General features: G+C 39.5%; 1 protein-coding gene across 4 annotated transcripts in view; it reads left to right on the top strand.

Moving 5' to 3' along the window:
• Positions 1 to 16,936, top strand: part of LOC124550931 (kinesin light chain) — a 396,765-nt gene that overhangs the window by 350,669 nt on the left and 29,160 nt on the right. For all 4 annotated transcript variants that reach the window (XM_047125729.1, XM_047125730.1, XM_047125727.1 and 1 more), the window contains one exon: positions 3,068 to 3,217. In XM_047125729.1, coding sequence (XP_046981685.1) covers positions 3,068 to 3,217 — 150 coding nt within the window. The remainder of the gene's footprint in view (positions 1 to 3,067; positions 3,218 to 16,936) is intronic.

The raw sequence follows: 16,936 nt of genomic DNA, 5'->3' as shown, positions 1-16,936 counted from the left end.
CAGCGGTACAGTGAAATTTAAGTCACAGATAAGGGACATGAAAGTAAAGTACACAGGTGATGAATATTACAGTACTGTACAAATACTTTACTATAATTGAGTACGGTATGAAACTGCCACGTGCTGCAATCGTAGCCTTTCGATGTCATAGGATAGAATCAGAGGGCCGAGATATGTTGCTGGGGAACTCCTTGCCACAAGGTTTGTAGGCACATCAGTCAAGCATAGACAGTTGTCATAGGAACTAAGAGGAACAAGTTGCCGAATGACCGTGTCCTAGACTATTTGATGGACAACTTGTCACATAGGCTAGGGAAGTAGCTGTACTTGTCGTTCTTCAAAGGCGGATTACACATTCTACACCACATATGGCCAGGCTATATCCTGTTCAAATATGGCATGTGTAGCTACCCACAGGAGGGGCAGTTCCTTGGGTTTTAAAACTTCCTTGATGTTGTGGTTGCTGTTCAGATTGCCTTCATTACATAAGAGGCAAGACTGCACTTTATAGGTAATGGCACCCCAAAATTGTTACACTTTGCATTCATCTGTTATGTTGCTCAGTACTCTAGTCTACCCCATTGCATGAAGGGTTGGGTTGTTTTGAGAGAGGAGACCAGACAGTGAGGACATTGGTCTCATCTGATTACGTAAGGACAGGGAAGGAAGTAGGCTGTGCCCTTTCAGAGGAGCCATCCCAGCATTTGCCTGGAACGATTTAGGGAAATCACAGAAAACCTAAATAAATCAGGATGGCCGGACGCGGCATTGAACTGTCGTTCTCCCGAATGCGAGTCTAGCGTGCTAACCACTGCGCCACCTCGCCTAGTATTGCGTGGAGGAAAACTCTTTCAAAAACATCATATCTTACCACCCAGCTTGTGATTGCTGATGTCCAAATGTGTATTGAAGTCAGAGGTGGTGGTGGTTTGTGGCCAAAGGAAGCAAAAAAAAAAGGCGTGCATGCTACTGGTCCAGCTGTAAGCAGACATCTGCACGTGTTGCAGTATACCGTATTAAGTGAGTACTGTTGACAGAGCTGTTAAACTGGTTAAGGCCATGCAGAGAAGATGGCAATGTGGTTACAGAGTGTAGTCCAGTACTGGCTCGTCATTGTGTACAATCTTCTTCTATCCACTGTAGTTAGCCACAAATGATGGCGGTTGAGTTTAGGCTTGTTCTGTGCACCTACGTTACGAGTATTTGATGGTGTTTTGAGCACTCTGCTGTGGCCGTCATAACTGATGCGAGTATTAAACGTGATCGTAGTGAGTTGTTTAGTGATTTTTTTATTCCATGGTGGTAAGCTACAGATTCTACACGAGCAAGTGGCAGCCATAATTTGCATAAAACACACTTTCTTTAAACACACAACACGTGTATGTAGTACCGCAATTGTTGCTTTCGATTGGCAACATTGCACTCCCTGCCCTTGTCTCGACCACCACACACTGCCATCGTTTGTGAATCAGACTAAAATTGCAGACACATCACCATGTTATAAGTGTACATGTGAACTATGGTGTCGAGATACAATAAACCTTTTTCTCAGGGACCAATCACTTAAACTTGCTTGCATGCTAATATTGCTCAATTTGACATTGTTGTGGCACACTGGCACATGCTTGCACTTTTCCACTTTGTTTGGCCTCTTTGCACCAGCTAGGTTTGGCGTAACACTGACCCGTCTGGACACACGAGAGGGACTGCTGAGCCTACACGCGTGCCGTCTTACTGCAATTTTTCTTACTTATTACGCCTCCACTGCTATACATGTAGTCTGATTTTGGAATGGTTCTGACAATTGCTTCCAGATGCTGCAATTTTCACAAATGATAGTGTAGCAGAGAAAGGTACTAGCAGAAAGAAACCGGAGAGGTGTAGCCAAGAGTCGTGCTGGGATTGCTCATTTGTTGGTAGTATTTCTGTAAAATGCAAGGTTCTGTGCTACCGTCTTGGTCCTGCACACAATTCCAATCTTGTAGAAATTTTCAACACAATGCACATTTCACTGCAAATTGAAAGAATCATTTTGTTACATTTAAGGCTTACCACTCACTCTTTGTCCAGCCTTCTCCACATTTCTGCCAGAAGCACAGCTCTTTGTTCCAAAATCTAGTAAATTTACCTATTTTTTCACGTACATGTTTGTCTCCTTTCACTTGTGTACATTTACTCTACCAGTATAATCCTTTGTCTACTGATCACTGTCGTAGACAAATTGTGTGTTCGGTTTTATTTTTAAGTAAAAGAGCTCCAAGCACAGTTCCAAACACAAGTTGTACATTTCCAGTGTCTGATTGTGGGAGGCATGTCTTACGTCAGAGGAGTTATTTGTTGTTACTCTGGGCACAGATCCTAAACTATAACGTTACTGTGGAGTTTTCGGTTGTTACACTGGGAACTTATGCTAAACTATTACATGTATTACAAAAACTAAGATAGCTGATAAGGTTAGAGTGTACTGTCCTCTTCCTGAGCATCATTTTACTGAAGTTGTGACATAGTGCTTCTTTATTGGCACAGTTAGTGACAGATGTTAATATAAAGGCCTCTTTTAGTAACATTGTTGACTGTGACTGCAGCTTGCAAGCCTTTATTGGAAACACATAAATTTGTCAGGGAATAATATTTTAGTTCACTGTTAAATAAGTAATCAGCTTTTTCTAATATTTGTCTGTGGAATCTCGTGTGTTGATTTTTAAATGAGAGTGCCCTAATTAATAGGAAATACAATTTGCTTTTTCCAAGTTCTCATAGTACACTACGGTTCCTCTGACTGCAGCGGATTTTCTCTTCTCTCCTCCCCCTCTCCCCCCTCCCCCCCTCCCCCCCGTCCTCCCCTCCCCCCCTCCCCCCCTCCCCCCCCCCGTCCTCCCCTCTCCCCCCCCTCCCCCCCCCCCCTCTCTCTCTCTCTCTCTCTCTCTCTCTCTCTCTCTCTCTCTCTCTCTCTCTCTCTAGACTGACCTTACTACATTGTACTGGTGTGTTGTAATGATAGGAATTTCTCTACAGGGAACTGCTCAGTTTTGGCAACAGTGGCTACTATTGTGTTCTGTTTTCACAGGGACTGGACTTCGTGAAACAGGCAAAGGTGGCTCAAATCCTCAGCGAGTCTGGAGAGAGGCGCCGCAGCGGCTCTTCAGGAAAGGAGCGCAACAGTCGCCGTGGCTCGCGCGAGTCCCTCGACTCGATGCAGTACGAAACGGGAGAAGAGGTGAGTGACGGTGGCCACTCGGAAGTGCTGGTGTCTGCAATCGCTGCTCAGGAGTCTGTCATTGATATGGCCGGTGTGAACGTCCCGCACTGTGGCAGTGCTATAACTTCTTCACTCTGCAGTCTTACTTTGAGGACAGCAGACAGTGGCTGTCAGGTAACAAAAACTGGCAGTTCCGTTTATCATACCTCTGTATTTCTTATATCGACGAGAGGCTGAGAACCACTACTGTTTTGCCACGTCTTGTGACAGATATCTCTTGGGTGTCATAGTTCCTTACTGTGTGTGCTATCAAAGAAAAACTGAAGAGAATTTTTGCCCTCTGCAAGAAAGTATTTGCTTCCTTGCACAGTTTGTGCTGTCTTACGTGGGTTTTTGTTTAGTGTTCTGTCTCTCACAACACAGCCAGTTATTTGGTGCTGGTATGTGTACCACATTTTATACAACTTGTCATGGTTTTTGATACTGTTATCTTGGGTACTATTGTCATGAATGTGTCAACATACGTTTTGTTCACTATATCCATTATAACAGCTACATACGTTTTATTACAAAAATGCAAGATCAAGTGACAGATAATCTGTAAGTGGAAACCTTATGTTACTGTAATAAAAATACATGTGGACTTAAAATAAAGAGTGTTTTAACACACATAATACAGTGGTAACAATAATGGAAGTTTGTGGCTGGAAGAATAAATAGTAGAAAAAAAAGTTTAAAAAAATTAAAAAAGGAAAGACAACCACTCGCCTACAAGAGGATCGATTCACAGAGCACAGAAACACACAACAGGAAACAGCATTCATACTAGCTTGTGAGCACTAGCTCTCTTTCTAGATACAGTACCCACATTCACACACCCCCAAACGTAAAACGTACACTCCATTGACCAAGGAAAATGTGTGTGTGTGTGTGTGTGTGTGTGTGTGTGTGTGTGTGTGTGTGTGTGTGTGTGTATGTAAGTACTGCTGCTAGTAGAGCTAGTGCTCAAAAGTTGGCGTGAATGCTGTTTGCTGTCACATGTTTCTGTGCTCCATGCATTGGTCCACTATAGGTGGATAGTTGCTTTCCCCATGTTTTACATAATGCGACAGTAAATATAATGGTGGGACTAAAAACCGTGATGAGGTGTATGAAGTGTGGTACATAGAAAACTACCAGCACAAAGCAACTGATAGCATTATGAGAGACAGAACACCAAACTTAAAGCCACTGAAGATTATGAAATGTATATAACTAAAACAGAAATAAACTGTCTTGAATGAGGCAGAAAATACCTTCAATTTTCTCTTATGACTCTGAGAGACTCCTCTTATATCATCAGGCACATTTTAGATGATACCGATGTGTATATTTTAGTAAATCAGTAGGTTTATCTTTCCCTGATCCGTGTGTTGAATTTTGTCATTGTGGCATTTAAACAGTTTTCCTTCTTGTAGAACTAATGCAATAATTTACTTACTTGGTAGCTGTCACTTTGTAGAAGGAGACACTTTACTGTGGTTGTAGTGGTTCCGCCTGCTTTTATTTTCTTTGTTCGTCGTCCTCAGTGTCGACGTACTGTGTTACTACACTGGCCGAAAATGGGTTGTGGATTCCTACACTGACTACTGTAAATAATGTAGCCGACAGGTGCATAGTTGGGTTTCACAGTACTTTAATTTCACTGCTCACAATCCCCTAATAATACACAGTTACATGGCCAGTGCACTATTGTTTAACTTTCGATAAGCCTCATTAATAGTTTGCAGGCAAACCTCCACGTACTGCTATAATAGTTTACTATTGAACATCTACGAGCAGTAAAACCTAACCACAAAGTTCACAGTTCTTGAAGAGTAATCAGTTACATATGGAGTAGACACAGTCATTGTTTTAACACAGGCCTAATTGTGTAACACTTATTCCACGGTTAAGTTGAAGTATTGTTGTCATTCCAACCAACACAGGTTCCTCATCTGAAACTTGGCCGTGGACTGACGGTCTTGTGACGAAAAATCGGGCGCTTATAAATCTTCACAATAATAGGTCTTGAAACTACACATTGTTTAAAGTTAAATTTACAGAAATTACAGTTAAAACTTGACTCATTAAATCAACTGAGTACATCGAAAAATTCTGTCCTTTCAAACGTTTCTACTACTATAAGGTTTAGGCCGAATTATTTGTTTAAGTGATGAAATTAACATACATTGTCAAGTAAACAATACATTCGACAAAACTGTTAATTACTATGGAATTAATGAAGGACTGTCTTTGCTAACATGTTTTCAAATAGAGCCAAATAGATCTGGATGATTGACTGATCTGGTCCCGTAACAGTAACCAAAACGGCCTTGCTATGCTGGTACTGCGAACGGCTGAAAGCAAGGGGAAACTAAAGCTGTAATTTTTCCCGAGGGCATGCAGCTTTACTGTATGGTTAAATGATGATGGCGTCCTCTTGGGTAAAATATTCCGGAGGTAAAATAGTCCCCCATTCAGATCTCTGGGCGGGGACTACTCAAGAGGACGTCGTTATCAGGAGAAAGAAAACTGGTATTCTACGGATCGGAGTGTGGAATGTCAGATCCCTTAATCGGGCAGGTAGGTTAGAAAATTTAAAAAGGAAAATGGTTAGGTTAAAGTTAGATATAGTGGGAAGTAGTGAAGTTCGGTGGCAGGAGGAACAAGACTTCTGGTCAGGTGACTACAGGGTTGTAAATACAAAATCAAATAGGGGTAATGCAGGAGTAGGTTTAATAATGAATAAAAAAATAAGAGTGCGGGTAAGCTACTACAAACAGCATAGTGAACGCATTATTGTGGCCAAGATAGACACGAAGCCCATGCCTACTACAGTGGTACAAGTTTATATGCCAACTAGCTCTGCAGATGATGAAGAAATTGAAGAAACGTATGATGAGATAAAAGAAATTATTCAGGTAGTGAAGGGAGACGAAAATTTAATAGTCATGGGTGACTGGAATTCGAGTGTAGGAAAAGGGAGAGAAGGAAACAGTATGTGAATATGGATTGGGGCTACGAAATGAAAGAGGAAGCCGTCTGGTAGGATTTTGCACAGAGCATAACTTAATCATAGCTAACACTTGGTTCAAGAATCATAAAAGAAGACTGTGTACATGGAAGAAGCCTGGAGATAACTTTTAGTATCAGATATATTATATAATGGTAAGACAGAAATTTAGGAACCAGGTTTTAAATTGTAGGACATTTCCAGGGGCAGATGTGGACCCTGACCACAATCTATTGGTTATGAACTGTAGATTAAAACTGAAGAATTGAAAAAAGGTGGGAATTTAAGGAGATGGGACCTGGATAAACTGACTAAACCAGAGGTTGTACAGTGTTTCAGGGACAGCATAAGGGAACAATTGGCAGGAATGGGGGAAAGAAGTACAGTAGAAGACGAATGGGTAGCTCTGAGGGATGAAGTAGTGAAGGCAGCAGAGGATCAAGTAGGTAAAAAGATGAGGGCTAGTAGAAATCCTTGGGTAACAGAAGAAATATTGAATTTAATTGATGAAAGGAGAAAATATAAAAATGCAGCAGGCAAAAAGGAATACAAACGTCTCAAAAATGAGATCGACAGGAAGTGCAAAATGGCTAAGCAGGGATGGCTAGAGGACAAATGTAAGGATGTAGAGGCTTATCTCACTAGGGGTAAGATAGATACTGACTACAGGAAAATTAGAGAGACCTTTGGAGAAAAGAGAGCCACTTGTATGAATATCAAGAGCTCAGATGGAAACCCAGTTCTAAGCAAAGAGGGGAAAGCAGAAAGGTGGAAGGAGTATATAGAGGGTCTATACAAGGGCGATGTACTTGAGGACAATATTATGGAAATGGAAGAGGATGTAGATGAAGATGAAATGGGAGATAAGATACTGCGTGAAGAGTTTGACAGAGCACTGAAAGACCTAAGTCGAAACAAGGCCCCTGGAGTAGACAACATTCCATTAGAACTACTGACAGCCTTGGGAGAGCCAGTCCTGACAAAAATCTACCATCTGGTGAGCAAGATATATGAGACAGGCGAAATACCGTCAGACTTCAAGAAGAATATAATAATTCCAATCCCAAAGAAAGCAGGTGTTGACAGATGTGAAAATTACCGAACTATCAGTTTAATAAGCCACAGCTGCAAAATACTGACACGAATTCTTTACAGACGAATGGAAAAACTTGTAGAAGCGGACCTCGGGGAAGATCAGTTTGGATTCCGTAGAAATATTGGAACACGTGAGGCAATACTGAAAGAATACTGGAAGAAAGATCAAGGAAAGGCAAACCTACGTTTCTAGCATTTGTAGACTTAGAGAAAGCTTTTGACAATGTTGACTGGAATACTCTCTTTCAAATTCTGAAGGTGGCAGGGCTAAAATACAGGGAGCGAAAGGCTATTTACAATTTGTACAGAAACCAGATGGCAGTTATAAGAGTTGAGGGGCATGAAAGGGAAGCAGCGGTTGGGAAGGGAGTGAGACAGGGTTGTAGCCTCTCCCCGATGTTATTCAATCTGTATATTGAGCAAGCAGTCAAGAAAACAAAAGAAAAATTCGGAGTAGGTATTAAAATCCAGGGAGAAGAAACAAAAACTTTGAGGTTCGCCGATGACATTGTAATTCTGTCAGAGACAGCAAAGGACTTGGAAGAGCAGTTGAATGGAATGGACAGTGTCTTGAAAGGAGGATATAAGATGAACATCAACAAAAGCAAAACGAGGATAATGGAATGTAGTCGAATTAAGTCGGGTGATGCTGAGGGAATTAGATTAGGAAACGAGACACCTAAAGTAGTAAAGAAGTTTTGCTATTTGGGGAGCAAAATAACTTATGATCGTCGAAGTAGAGAGGATATAAAATGTAGACTGGCAATGGCTAGGAAAGCATTTCTGAAGAAGAGAAATTTGTTAACATCGAGTATAGATTTAAGGTTCAGGAAGTCGTTTCTGAAAGTATTTGTATGGAGTGTAGCCATGTATGGAAGTGAATCATGGACAATAAATAGTTTGGACAAGAAGAGAATAGAAGCTTTCAAAATGTGGTGCTGCAGAAGAATGTTGAAGATTAAGTGGGTAGATCACTTAACTAATGAGGAGGTATTGAATAGGATTGGGGAGAAGAGAAGTTTGTGGCACAACTTGACTAGCAGGAGGGACCGGTTGGTAGGACATGTTTTGAGGCATCAAGGGATCACAAATGTAGCATTGGAGGGCAGCGTGAAGGGTAAAAATCGTAGAGGGAGACCAAGGGATGAATACACTAAGCAGATTCAGAAGGATGTAGGTTGCAGTAGGTACTGGGAGATGAAGGAGCTTGCACAGGATAGATTAGCATTGACAGCTTCATCAAGCCAGTCTCAGGACTGAAGACCACAACATCAACAACATATATGTCAACAACATATATGTCAACAATAGAATTTGAGTTATGAAACAATTACTGATTTCACCCTACAATGAAAGATACTAACTAGAAATAGTCAAAATAAATTAGAAAATCAATTACTTACATAAAATAAGCATAAAATTAGATCTGGTTTTATATTCTTTAAAACTGAGGGTCAACATTTCTCTATTACGAGAATACCGATTATATTCACATATGTTAATGGTAATTAGTTGAAATTTGAAAAAAAAAGAATAATTTAAGTAGGCAGATGGCAAAACAAGATGAGAAGTAAAATTATCCCAGCTTGCTTTGTCACATGGTGTTAAACTCATTACCTTAAGATACAGTGCCCATAAAGTAACATGGCTATGTTTGCCACAGTGAATAAAAATATTATTTGGTTGGAAGTGTCACCCAAAGCATTCTGAAATGGGAGATTGGCTTCACAGAAGCATGTATTTTCTCTGCTGTATAGTTTAAAAGGAAACTATTCATCTCGAGTTTTTCATGCACTCGGTTCATTTCTCCTAGTAATAAAAAGAAACCTCTTAGGTCTGTGACTTTGCTTCTGCAGTTTTGCTTCAAAATTTGAGGCTGTGTTGAAAAAACTTACAAAACTTTAAGATTAGAAGTATGGCCATTGTGGGCCACTACTTTCTCCCATCTTTTAGGCACCATATGAATCCTGCAGCTGTAATATTGGGCATATTTTGAGGAGATCCTTTAATCGATCAAATTTTGCATTTGGTCATGTGACAAAGTGCAGGTAAGCCAGGCTGTGTGCCATTGATTAAACAAGTTGGTAGTCAGAGGAACCAACATCTGGAGAATAAAGTGATGGGTTTTGCAACACGGGTGGGAGCATTGTCATGCTGCAAAAATCACCTTTTTGGGTCTGTCACTGTATTGTGGTCATTTCTGTTTGAGTGCTCAGATGAAATTAGTTAATTACTTTAGACAACAGTTTTCTATGATCATTTCCATCGGTTTCAGTAGCTTCGCAAACACCTCTTCCACTACCGTGCTGGTGTTTGACATCAAAATCATCATTCTTTAAGTGTTGAAATCATTTCCTGTATGTTCATCATCTTTTAGTTGGATCACTATTGGTCTTACCCAGCATTTTATGAGACTTATCCTCAGATTTCTTCATGTTAAAGCAGAAAATTAAAACCTCTCACAAATGATGATTGGTCTCGTAAGTTGATGTATTCAGTCAAGAATAACTTTGATACACTCACAAATTGAGTAATATATTTATGGCATCATGATTGCAAATTTCTTAGCTTATTGTCTGAGACTTACAACCTACCACTTGTTGCTACTGCTATAGATTGCAAAATGGTGGAAGCATAGTTATAGACCTCATAAATTCTTGCTTAAATGAGTGTACTGTCATTCAGAATTTTAGTCAACGATAGCTGATGGTCACTGTTCTAATACAAACTGCGGTGGTGTTTATAACCAATATTCCCATTTATTAGCTTATTTTGAGGACAGGAGGATGTTTGTTTTTGATGTCCTTCAGTGTTAAGAATATAAGAATATTTTATAAAAGATTAGGAATAATGGATGCCTGAGATACTATTTTTATATTTTTTGCTTTACTTATGTTTTGGAGACTGTAGAGTGGAGATAGTTACTACACTGTTAAGGCTAAATGTGAAACATGATAGTCAGGTGTTATTAGCCATTGGGAAGTATAACTGCATGTAAGTGTTTTCCCATCTGACATAAAAGTTTTTAAACCTTAAGAGTACAGAGTGTTGAAATGATTCTGAGCAGTGATTGCATGTATTTTTTGATAATGTTGAGATAAGTTGTAAAACATGAACCAGTTACAAAAAGTGCTACTGACAAATGTACTCTGCAATGAATAGATTTCCAGCCATAGTGTTGTTGTTGCTGCCATGTCCTTTGTCTTTCTTATTTTAAATACAAAAAGGAGAATTGATCTCACATGTGGCAGAGAAACATATTTTCATGTTTGATTTGCTCAAAATACATACAATATGTTGGATTGTATAATTTTTGAGCACGAGCTAATTTCTCTGTCCTGTCTTGGCCCTCTCAAAACTAAATACATTTCCTTCAGTGAATAAAGGTGTTGCTTTGTCATTTATGATGAATATACTTAACAGTCTATTATGTGACTGGAGACACAATTTTCCTTTAAGATATAAATGCTAATTGCTGAGGTTGTTTGCGTGTGTTTTTTCAGTCATTTTTTGTTGTGAATTGTCTTTGCTAATGTTTTGTGTGTGTTGAATGTCATTGTTAACATATGGACTTATTCTGTGTGTGCTCATAAGACAGCAGCTTTGATGTTTAAAATGAGTTAAAACACACACACACACACACACACACACACACACACACACACACTCTCACAATATTGCAAATAAAACAAATTATGGTGGTGTAGTGTTCAGAAATGAGTAAACTTTACCAGTGACAGTGTTGTTGTAAATGTCATTGTGCTGTAGATTGAGGTAAACAGAACTAAGTGGCTGGTAGTTCTCTGTTCATTTCATTCATTGGTGAGACAGTGAGAGAGTGCTCTTTCTGAAATCTCTTCAACTTGGGTACATTTTGTATGTAGTGAGGCCTCGGTAAGAAGACAGTCTAGGAAAAGGGCTTTTCTTACTGGTAAGTGAAATCCTCTTTGGTACATTAAGATTTTTACATGCTCAGCTTACGTACCAGATTTACATAATTTTTCTATCATTTTGCTAGCATAAGCATATGTAGCACACCAGTAATGTCTGTTTTTTAAAATTGGTACACATCTTCTCATAACTGACGCTGCTGCTATTACTGCTGTCTGTTTGCACTTCACATTAAAGTAGATGTTGAGTGTTTGTGAACTTTGCATGTTGTGGTGCTCAAAATGCTTGTCTGTATGCCTGGAATAGTAATAGCATATTTGAAAATACGTAGATTTCTTTCTTTTTCGCACAGTTAGCTACGTCAGTAAATTAATAATCGATTAAAACTGAAGGCTGTGGAAGTTGGTCATTTCCTCTATGTCTCTCATTAAAACGAAATGGTTGAATAGTTTTGTTCAGGGTTGTTTGTGCAAAATAAGTTCTGACAGAGGTAAAATTACGAACTTCGTCTTTTTGAATAATACAATAAATGACGAATCAAAAGTTATATCGCAATATACAAAATTGATGTTTCGTACCGGAGAACAACATACTCAAAGTATGAGAGCTGTCATTATGTTGCTCGTGTGAAATAAATAAATTTCTTTATTTTTAATTGTGTCGTAGATATTTGCCATTAAAAATGTCCATATACAATTATTTCAGGAGAAATTTGCTGGTACATCTAATATAGTACTCACGATCCACTTCATGGTGTGTAGCAGATGATGCTCTGTATTACTGTCACTCCCCCTCCTTCCTCCCCCGTTTCCTGCAATTAGTGCACGAGAGTAATTGTTGGTAAGTCTTAATGTGAGCTTGAATCTCTCTAATTTTTCCCTTGTGGGTTTTAATGAAGTGTATTGGTTGAATTCTTCAGAGAACAAATGCCCTCAAGATTTTTTAACAGTAAATCACATCATGATGCACAATGCCTCTCTTGTAGCACCTGCCACTGCATCATCTCCGTGGTGTCATCCAAACGAATGTGTGACGAAACACTGTTCTTCTTTGTATCTTCCCTATTTCCCATATCAGTTCTGTCTGGTAAGACAGTGAGTGTGTGCTCTTCCTGAAACCTCTTCAACTCTGGGTACATTTCGTACGTAGTGAGGCCTCGGTAAGAAGACAGTACGAGCAGTATTGAGGTAGTTGTCGAATTAAGTTGTACGTGTCACTACAGTAGATAGTCTTTTGTGAAGCTCGGTTTTTGTGACTGCCAATTACCCATGAAAGTTTATACCTAAATACACACACCTGCTAAATCACCATCCAGAGAAGATGGTCCAGAGCTGTCAGCACACAGAGCTTGAGATAGTGTGATGCATGTCATTCCCAGCTGATGGCCAGGGACATCTTCTTTCTTTCGGTTAATTAGCCAGTCACTTGCTGTTAGTGCTTTGCTCCTGTTTCAGCGATTAGGTTAAAGTAAACAAGATGACCAGTGACAAAATGAATTAAGGATTAAATATAGTTTTTTATTTTGTCTCATTTAGGAGTAAAATTTTACTGGCACTGATGGCTCTTTATAATGACCCAAGCCTTTGATTCCGATTTGTGTAGTTCCACATTTCGATGTCTTATTTGCTACGTATTAACGCACTTCTAGTGTTTTCCATTTCTGATGTCACAAGAGTAATGCCCAAGGGCAAACACGTTTTAGGGTGACGGATAATAAGTCTGTCAGATTTTTGAAAAGCAGTAATGTCAAATAATGGAAAATGTGGGATGGGATAGCAATAAGATGAAAAGGAAGAGATTGCTACTCACAAAACAGAAGAGGTGTTAAGCGGCAGACAGGCACACGAAGAGATACTGCTAGCTGTTACAAAGTAACAAACTAAGTTCTTCGTCGTAGGCAAAACAGTGAGCACGCACATCCACGTATTCACAAAGGATCAGTGCTGTCTCGTGGGTGCCGAGACACGACTGCAACTGAGATGAGCGAGAATCTTTACTAGGCTGGGTAGTGGAGGTATAGAAGAGGTGTGGGATGGAGAGGGGGAGGTATAGCAGGGTAGAGGGGGGGGGGAAGGTGCTGGTGCTGCCTATGGGAGTATTGGGAGGCTGTGCTTGAGATTGGGGGGGGGGGGGGGAAGGAGGAAAAAACCCTTTTGTTTGCTGCCTGTCCCCCCTCCCAGTAGTGCTTCTAGCAACACACTATCCTGTCTCCACCCTGCCCCTACATGCTTCCAGAGGCAGCACTAGCATTTCCCTCCCACCAACATACTTTCAGACCTATTTTTTCTGGACGATGGAAAATTTTTCTTTGTGGTAATTCTCTTAGGTGATTTTAAAGACTAGCGCACGAAAGACTTGCACGTGAGAGTTGAACAAAAATACATACCTGTTTTCAAAACATACTTTGTAGACTTGGCTTCATTTTATCAACTAAAATAACTAATTGTGAAATATTCTATTAGTGTATATTGCCACAAATAGTAAAATGATCATTCGGAAATTATCGTGCAGAATGCCAATAACAATAACAATTTTTTAATTACACAGTGGAATATTGTGAACTGACGACGTCCCTGTATTTGTGTGGTCATGAGCTGCTGCTCACTGCTGCATTGCCTTGCTGATAGTTTCGTAGTGATGCCCAGCAGTTGGCACCAGTGATAGAAAGGTTGAACATTCACAAGTGTGTACTTTTTACATCAAGGAAAAAATACTTCGTTGGAGCGAAGACACAGTAAAAGCTAATGTACATAATTGTAGCCAGAGGGTCTTAAAGGGTCAATGTCTTTTTTCTTTTTATAACATCGGAACTCTAAAACTGTTCATATATCTTGTGTATGTTTGTTTTTAATAGTTGTGAAAAATGATTTGCTTAACTTTCTCCTGTGGGTTAGACCTTAAAAGATGTTGCTTCTGGGAAAAGACAACAATGAGTTTATCAAATATGCTATTACTATAATTCTAAAATTATTGTTTTGTTGTGAAGATTATAGACTACTATTTCAAAATAACAAGGGAGAAGAGAGACCTGTCATGCAAAAGGTATAACTGCTTGTGGAAATAACTGACAGTAACCTTGGAAACTACACATCCCTGTAACTGTTTGTGTGTCACCTTTACCAGCTCTCTTCTCTACTCTTGTATCGGCTCCACTTTTCCTCTAACGGTATCTGGTAAAGTGTGTCTATGTGACGGCTTTGTTCCTTTCACAATTGCAGACACTGTTTCTGTAGCATAGTTGCTGAAGCAGTAGCCAGTTGATGTCAAATTGGAAAAGCTCCAAATGGAGTGTCACATAGAGAGTGTAGCAGATGTTTCTACATTTTATAATACCTCTAAAGGACTGCATTATACTGCAGGCAGAGCAGAAAAGATTTCTAAGCTGTAATCTGCCATTGCAAATTGTTCACGTACTTAATTTGGTAACTATTTTGATTGGGATGCTAAATCAACTAGCCACTGCTTTTGCATTTTTAATGTTATTTTATCACTATATTTTTCCTTCTTTCTCCTGTTCTCTGTTTTAAATTGCTGCTTAATGTCACCCAATATACACGAAAATTTCACCACCCATGCTCTACACGTGATGAAAGGAGAGATGAAACTTAGTTTATTTGTGTTGTGTGTGTGTACAGACGGCTGCACCCATTGGTATTGTACAGAGAACACAGGAAGGCGGGCAGTCCGACGCCCGACAGGGAGGGTTAAAGACCAAACTCTTGAACGCTCTCGGACTGCACACTTCGTGAACGAATGGGAAAGTCTGTGCATTTGGCGTAACACTTAAGAAATGACTGGAAAAGTTCCTTCCAGTTGTGTCCGTAAAGTGAACTTTTATTGTAATTAATGTAGCTGTAAGTTATTGACGTGAAACCGTGTAGGATGCTAAAAGTGGCTATTAAGTGCTGTTTTTCTAGATTTTATTGATTTACTTTCCTGTTTTACTTCTAAAGCTGATGATTTTATTGTATTCTGTAAATGAAGAAATGTAACAAATGGTGCAAACTCGATAACTAGGGGTGTGGGTGTAAACAGTTTGTGAGATATTCCCTCATCATTACTTATGTACTTTACTACAGTGTTGAAAATAGTTAAATTGCTGACAGCTTAAAGAAATTTCATTTACTTTGCACATATTTTGTGGTGCATTATAACAGAAACAGCCGCATGTGGTATTTGCTATACGGATAATAATTGTTCACCCAGTTATCTTAAAAGTCCAGATAAAGTTTCCAGATTCTCTCCAAAGCCTATTTCGTCCATTTGGTTTCTTTCTAAGACAAAAGTATTCCACTATTCTTTCTGCCCAGCCTTCCTGTGTTGCAGTAAATTAAGTTTTAATTGAAGGGGCAGTGGAAGACAGTGCTAACCCTCAATTTAGCAAGGATTGCCCTTTTCGTGATGTCTGCTTTTCAGATGCTCCACATTAAAGGAAAAATTAGTTCCCATTGTACTATTAGAAAGAATTTCCTAGTATTCAAATTGTTTTACCTTGTTGTATTTCATATAGGCTATGACTTCAACCAGTAACTCAGAATTATGCTCTCAGGCTAGCACACCCTTCTGCAGACCCGTCAAATTAGAACTTCCTTTTCCTGTGCCGCGCAGGTAGTGCACCAGCAGTTGTGCTCCTGCAAAGGCTACTGGAGATCTTCCTTCCAGATGGCACTCGGTGGCCTCTAATAATCTTTCCCTGGGTACTATTGTCCATAGTGACATTATTTAATAAAAATGCGTCTCGGCTCTGTGTAGGTAAACACTTAGCAAATGAGACCAGCTGACGTTGAAGTATGTCAGTCAAAGAAAAACTCTGTTCCAACATGTGAACAATGATACTGTGAAGTGTAATGGATTACGAATTTTAATTTTAGCACTCATTACACCTGTGGGACATATTACAAATTATGTAAAATGTGTATAAATTTATAGCAGGCATATAACTTTAAAAAATTTGACCATCCTGTTCATAAGTAGTTTGGCAACAGTGTGGAATTTTTTACTTTTATTTTCTATCAGTTGTATTTAACTAAGTGAAGAAAAATACTTCATATAGCTCAGTATTCGTGCATTGCTTTGTAATGTGATCTACACAAACATATTGACAAGTCTCTTGGTGCATTAATGTAATTTCAACACTGGGGTTAATCTTACCCATCACCTTTAGTGTCCAGAGAGTACTATCTGAGATACTATTACAAGAAAAGTGGTTTTATTTGCTATTGGTGATTGAATCCACTGTCACAGTTGTAGCACAATATCCTTAAGCGGGTTTTTGTGATACACCAGAGTGTCCAGTGTCACTTCTATACAGTTGATTCCCTTCGTGTCTGCGGTTGTACTGAAGTCTTGGAATTGTGTTTGTTGGTGACTCACTGAAAAGCATGCACTATTTGATCACTAATTTTTAGGTAATATGATTTCCAACAGATACTTTGCTGTCTCCATTTCGTTTGTGTTTATTCAGCTGTCTGTAGTCCACTCTTCAAAAGGCTGTTAGTACAAATACTAAAAAAAAGTGCAGGCAGACAACTTGCTCGAAGCATAAATTCTTTCAGAAATGTCACTGTATATTCAGTCCCTTTGCTTAGCTGGGTGGTAATGTGCTCGCCTCTCGTGCAAGCGGGCCCGGATTCGATTCCCGGCCAGGTTTGGAGATTTTCTCTGCTCGTGGATTGGGTGTCGTGTGTTGTCCTCGTCATCATTTCGTCCTCATCACC

This window comes from Schistocerca americana, chromosome 9 (genome assembly GCF_021461395.2).
Source record: "Schistocerca americana isolate TAMUIC-IGC-003095 chromosome 9, iqSchAmer2.1, whole genome shotgun sequence".
NCBI classification, from domain to species: Eukaryota; Metazoa; Arthropoda; class Insecta; order Orthoptera; family Acrididae; genus Schistocerca; species Schistocerca americana.
This window is presented reverse-complemented; position numbering and strand designations above follow the sequence as displayed.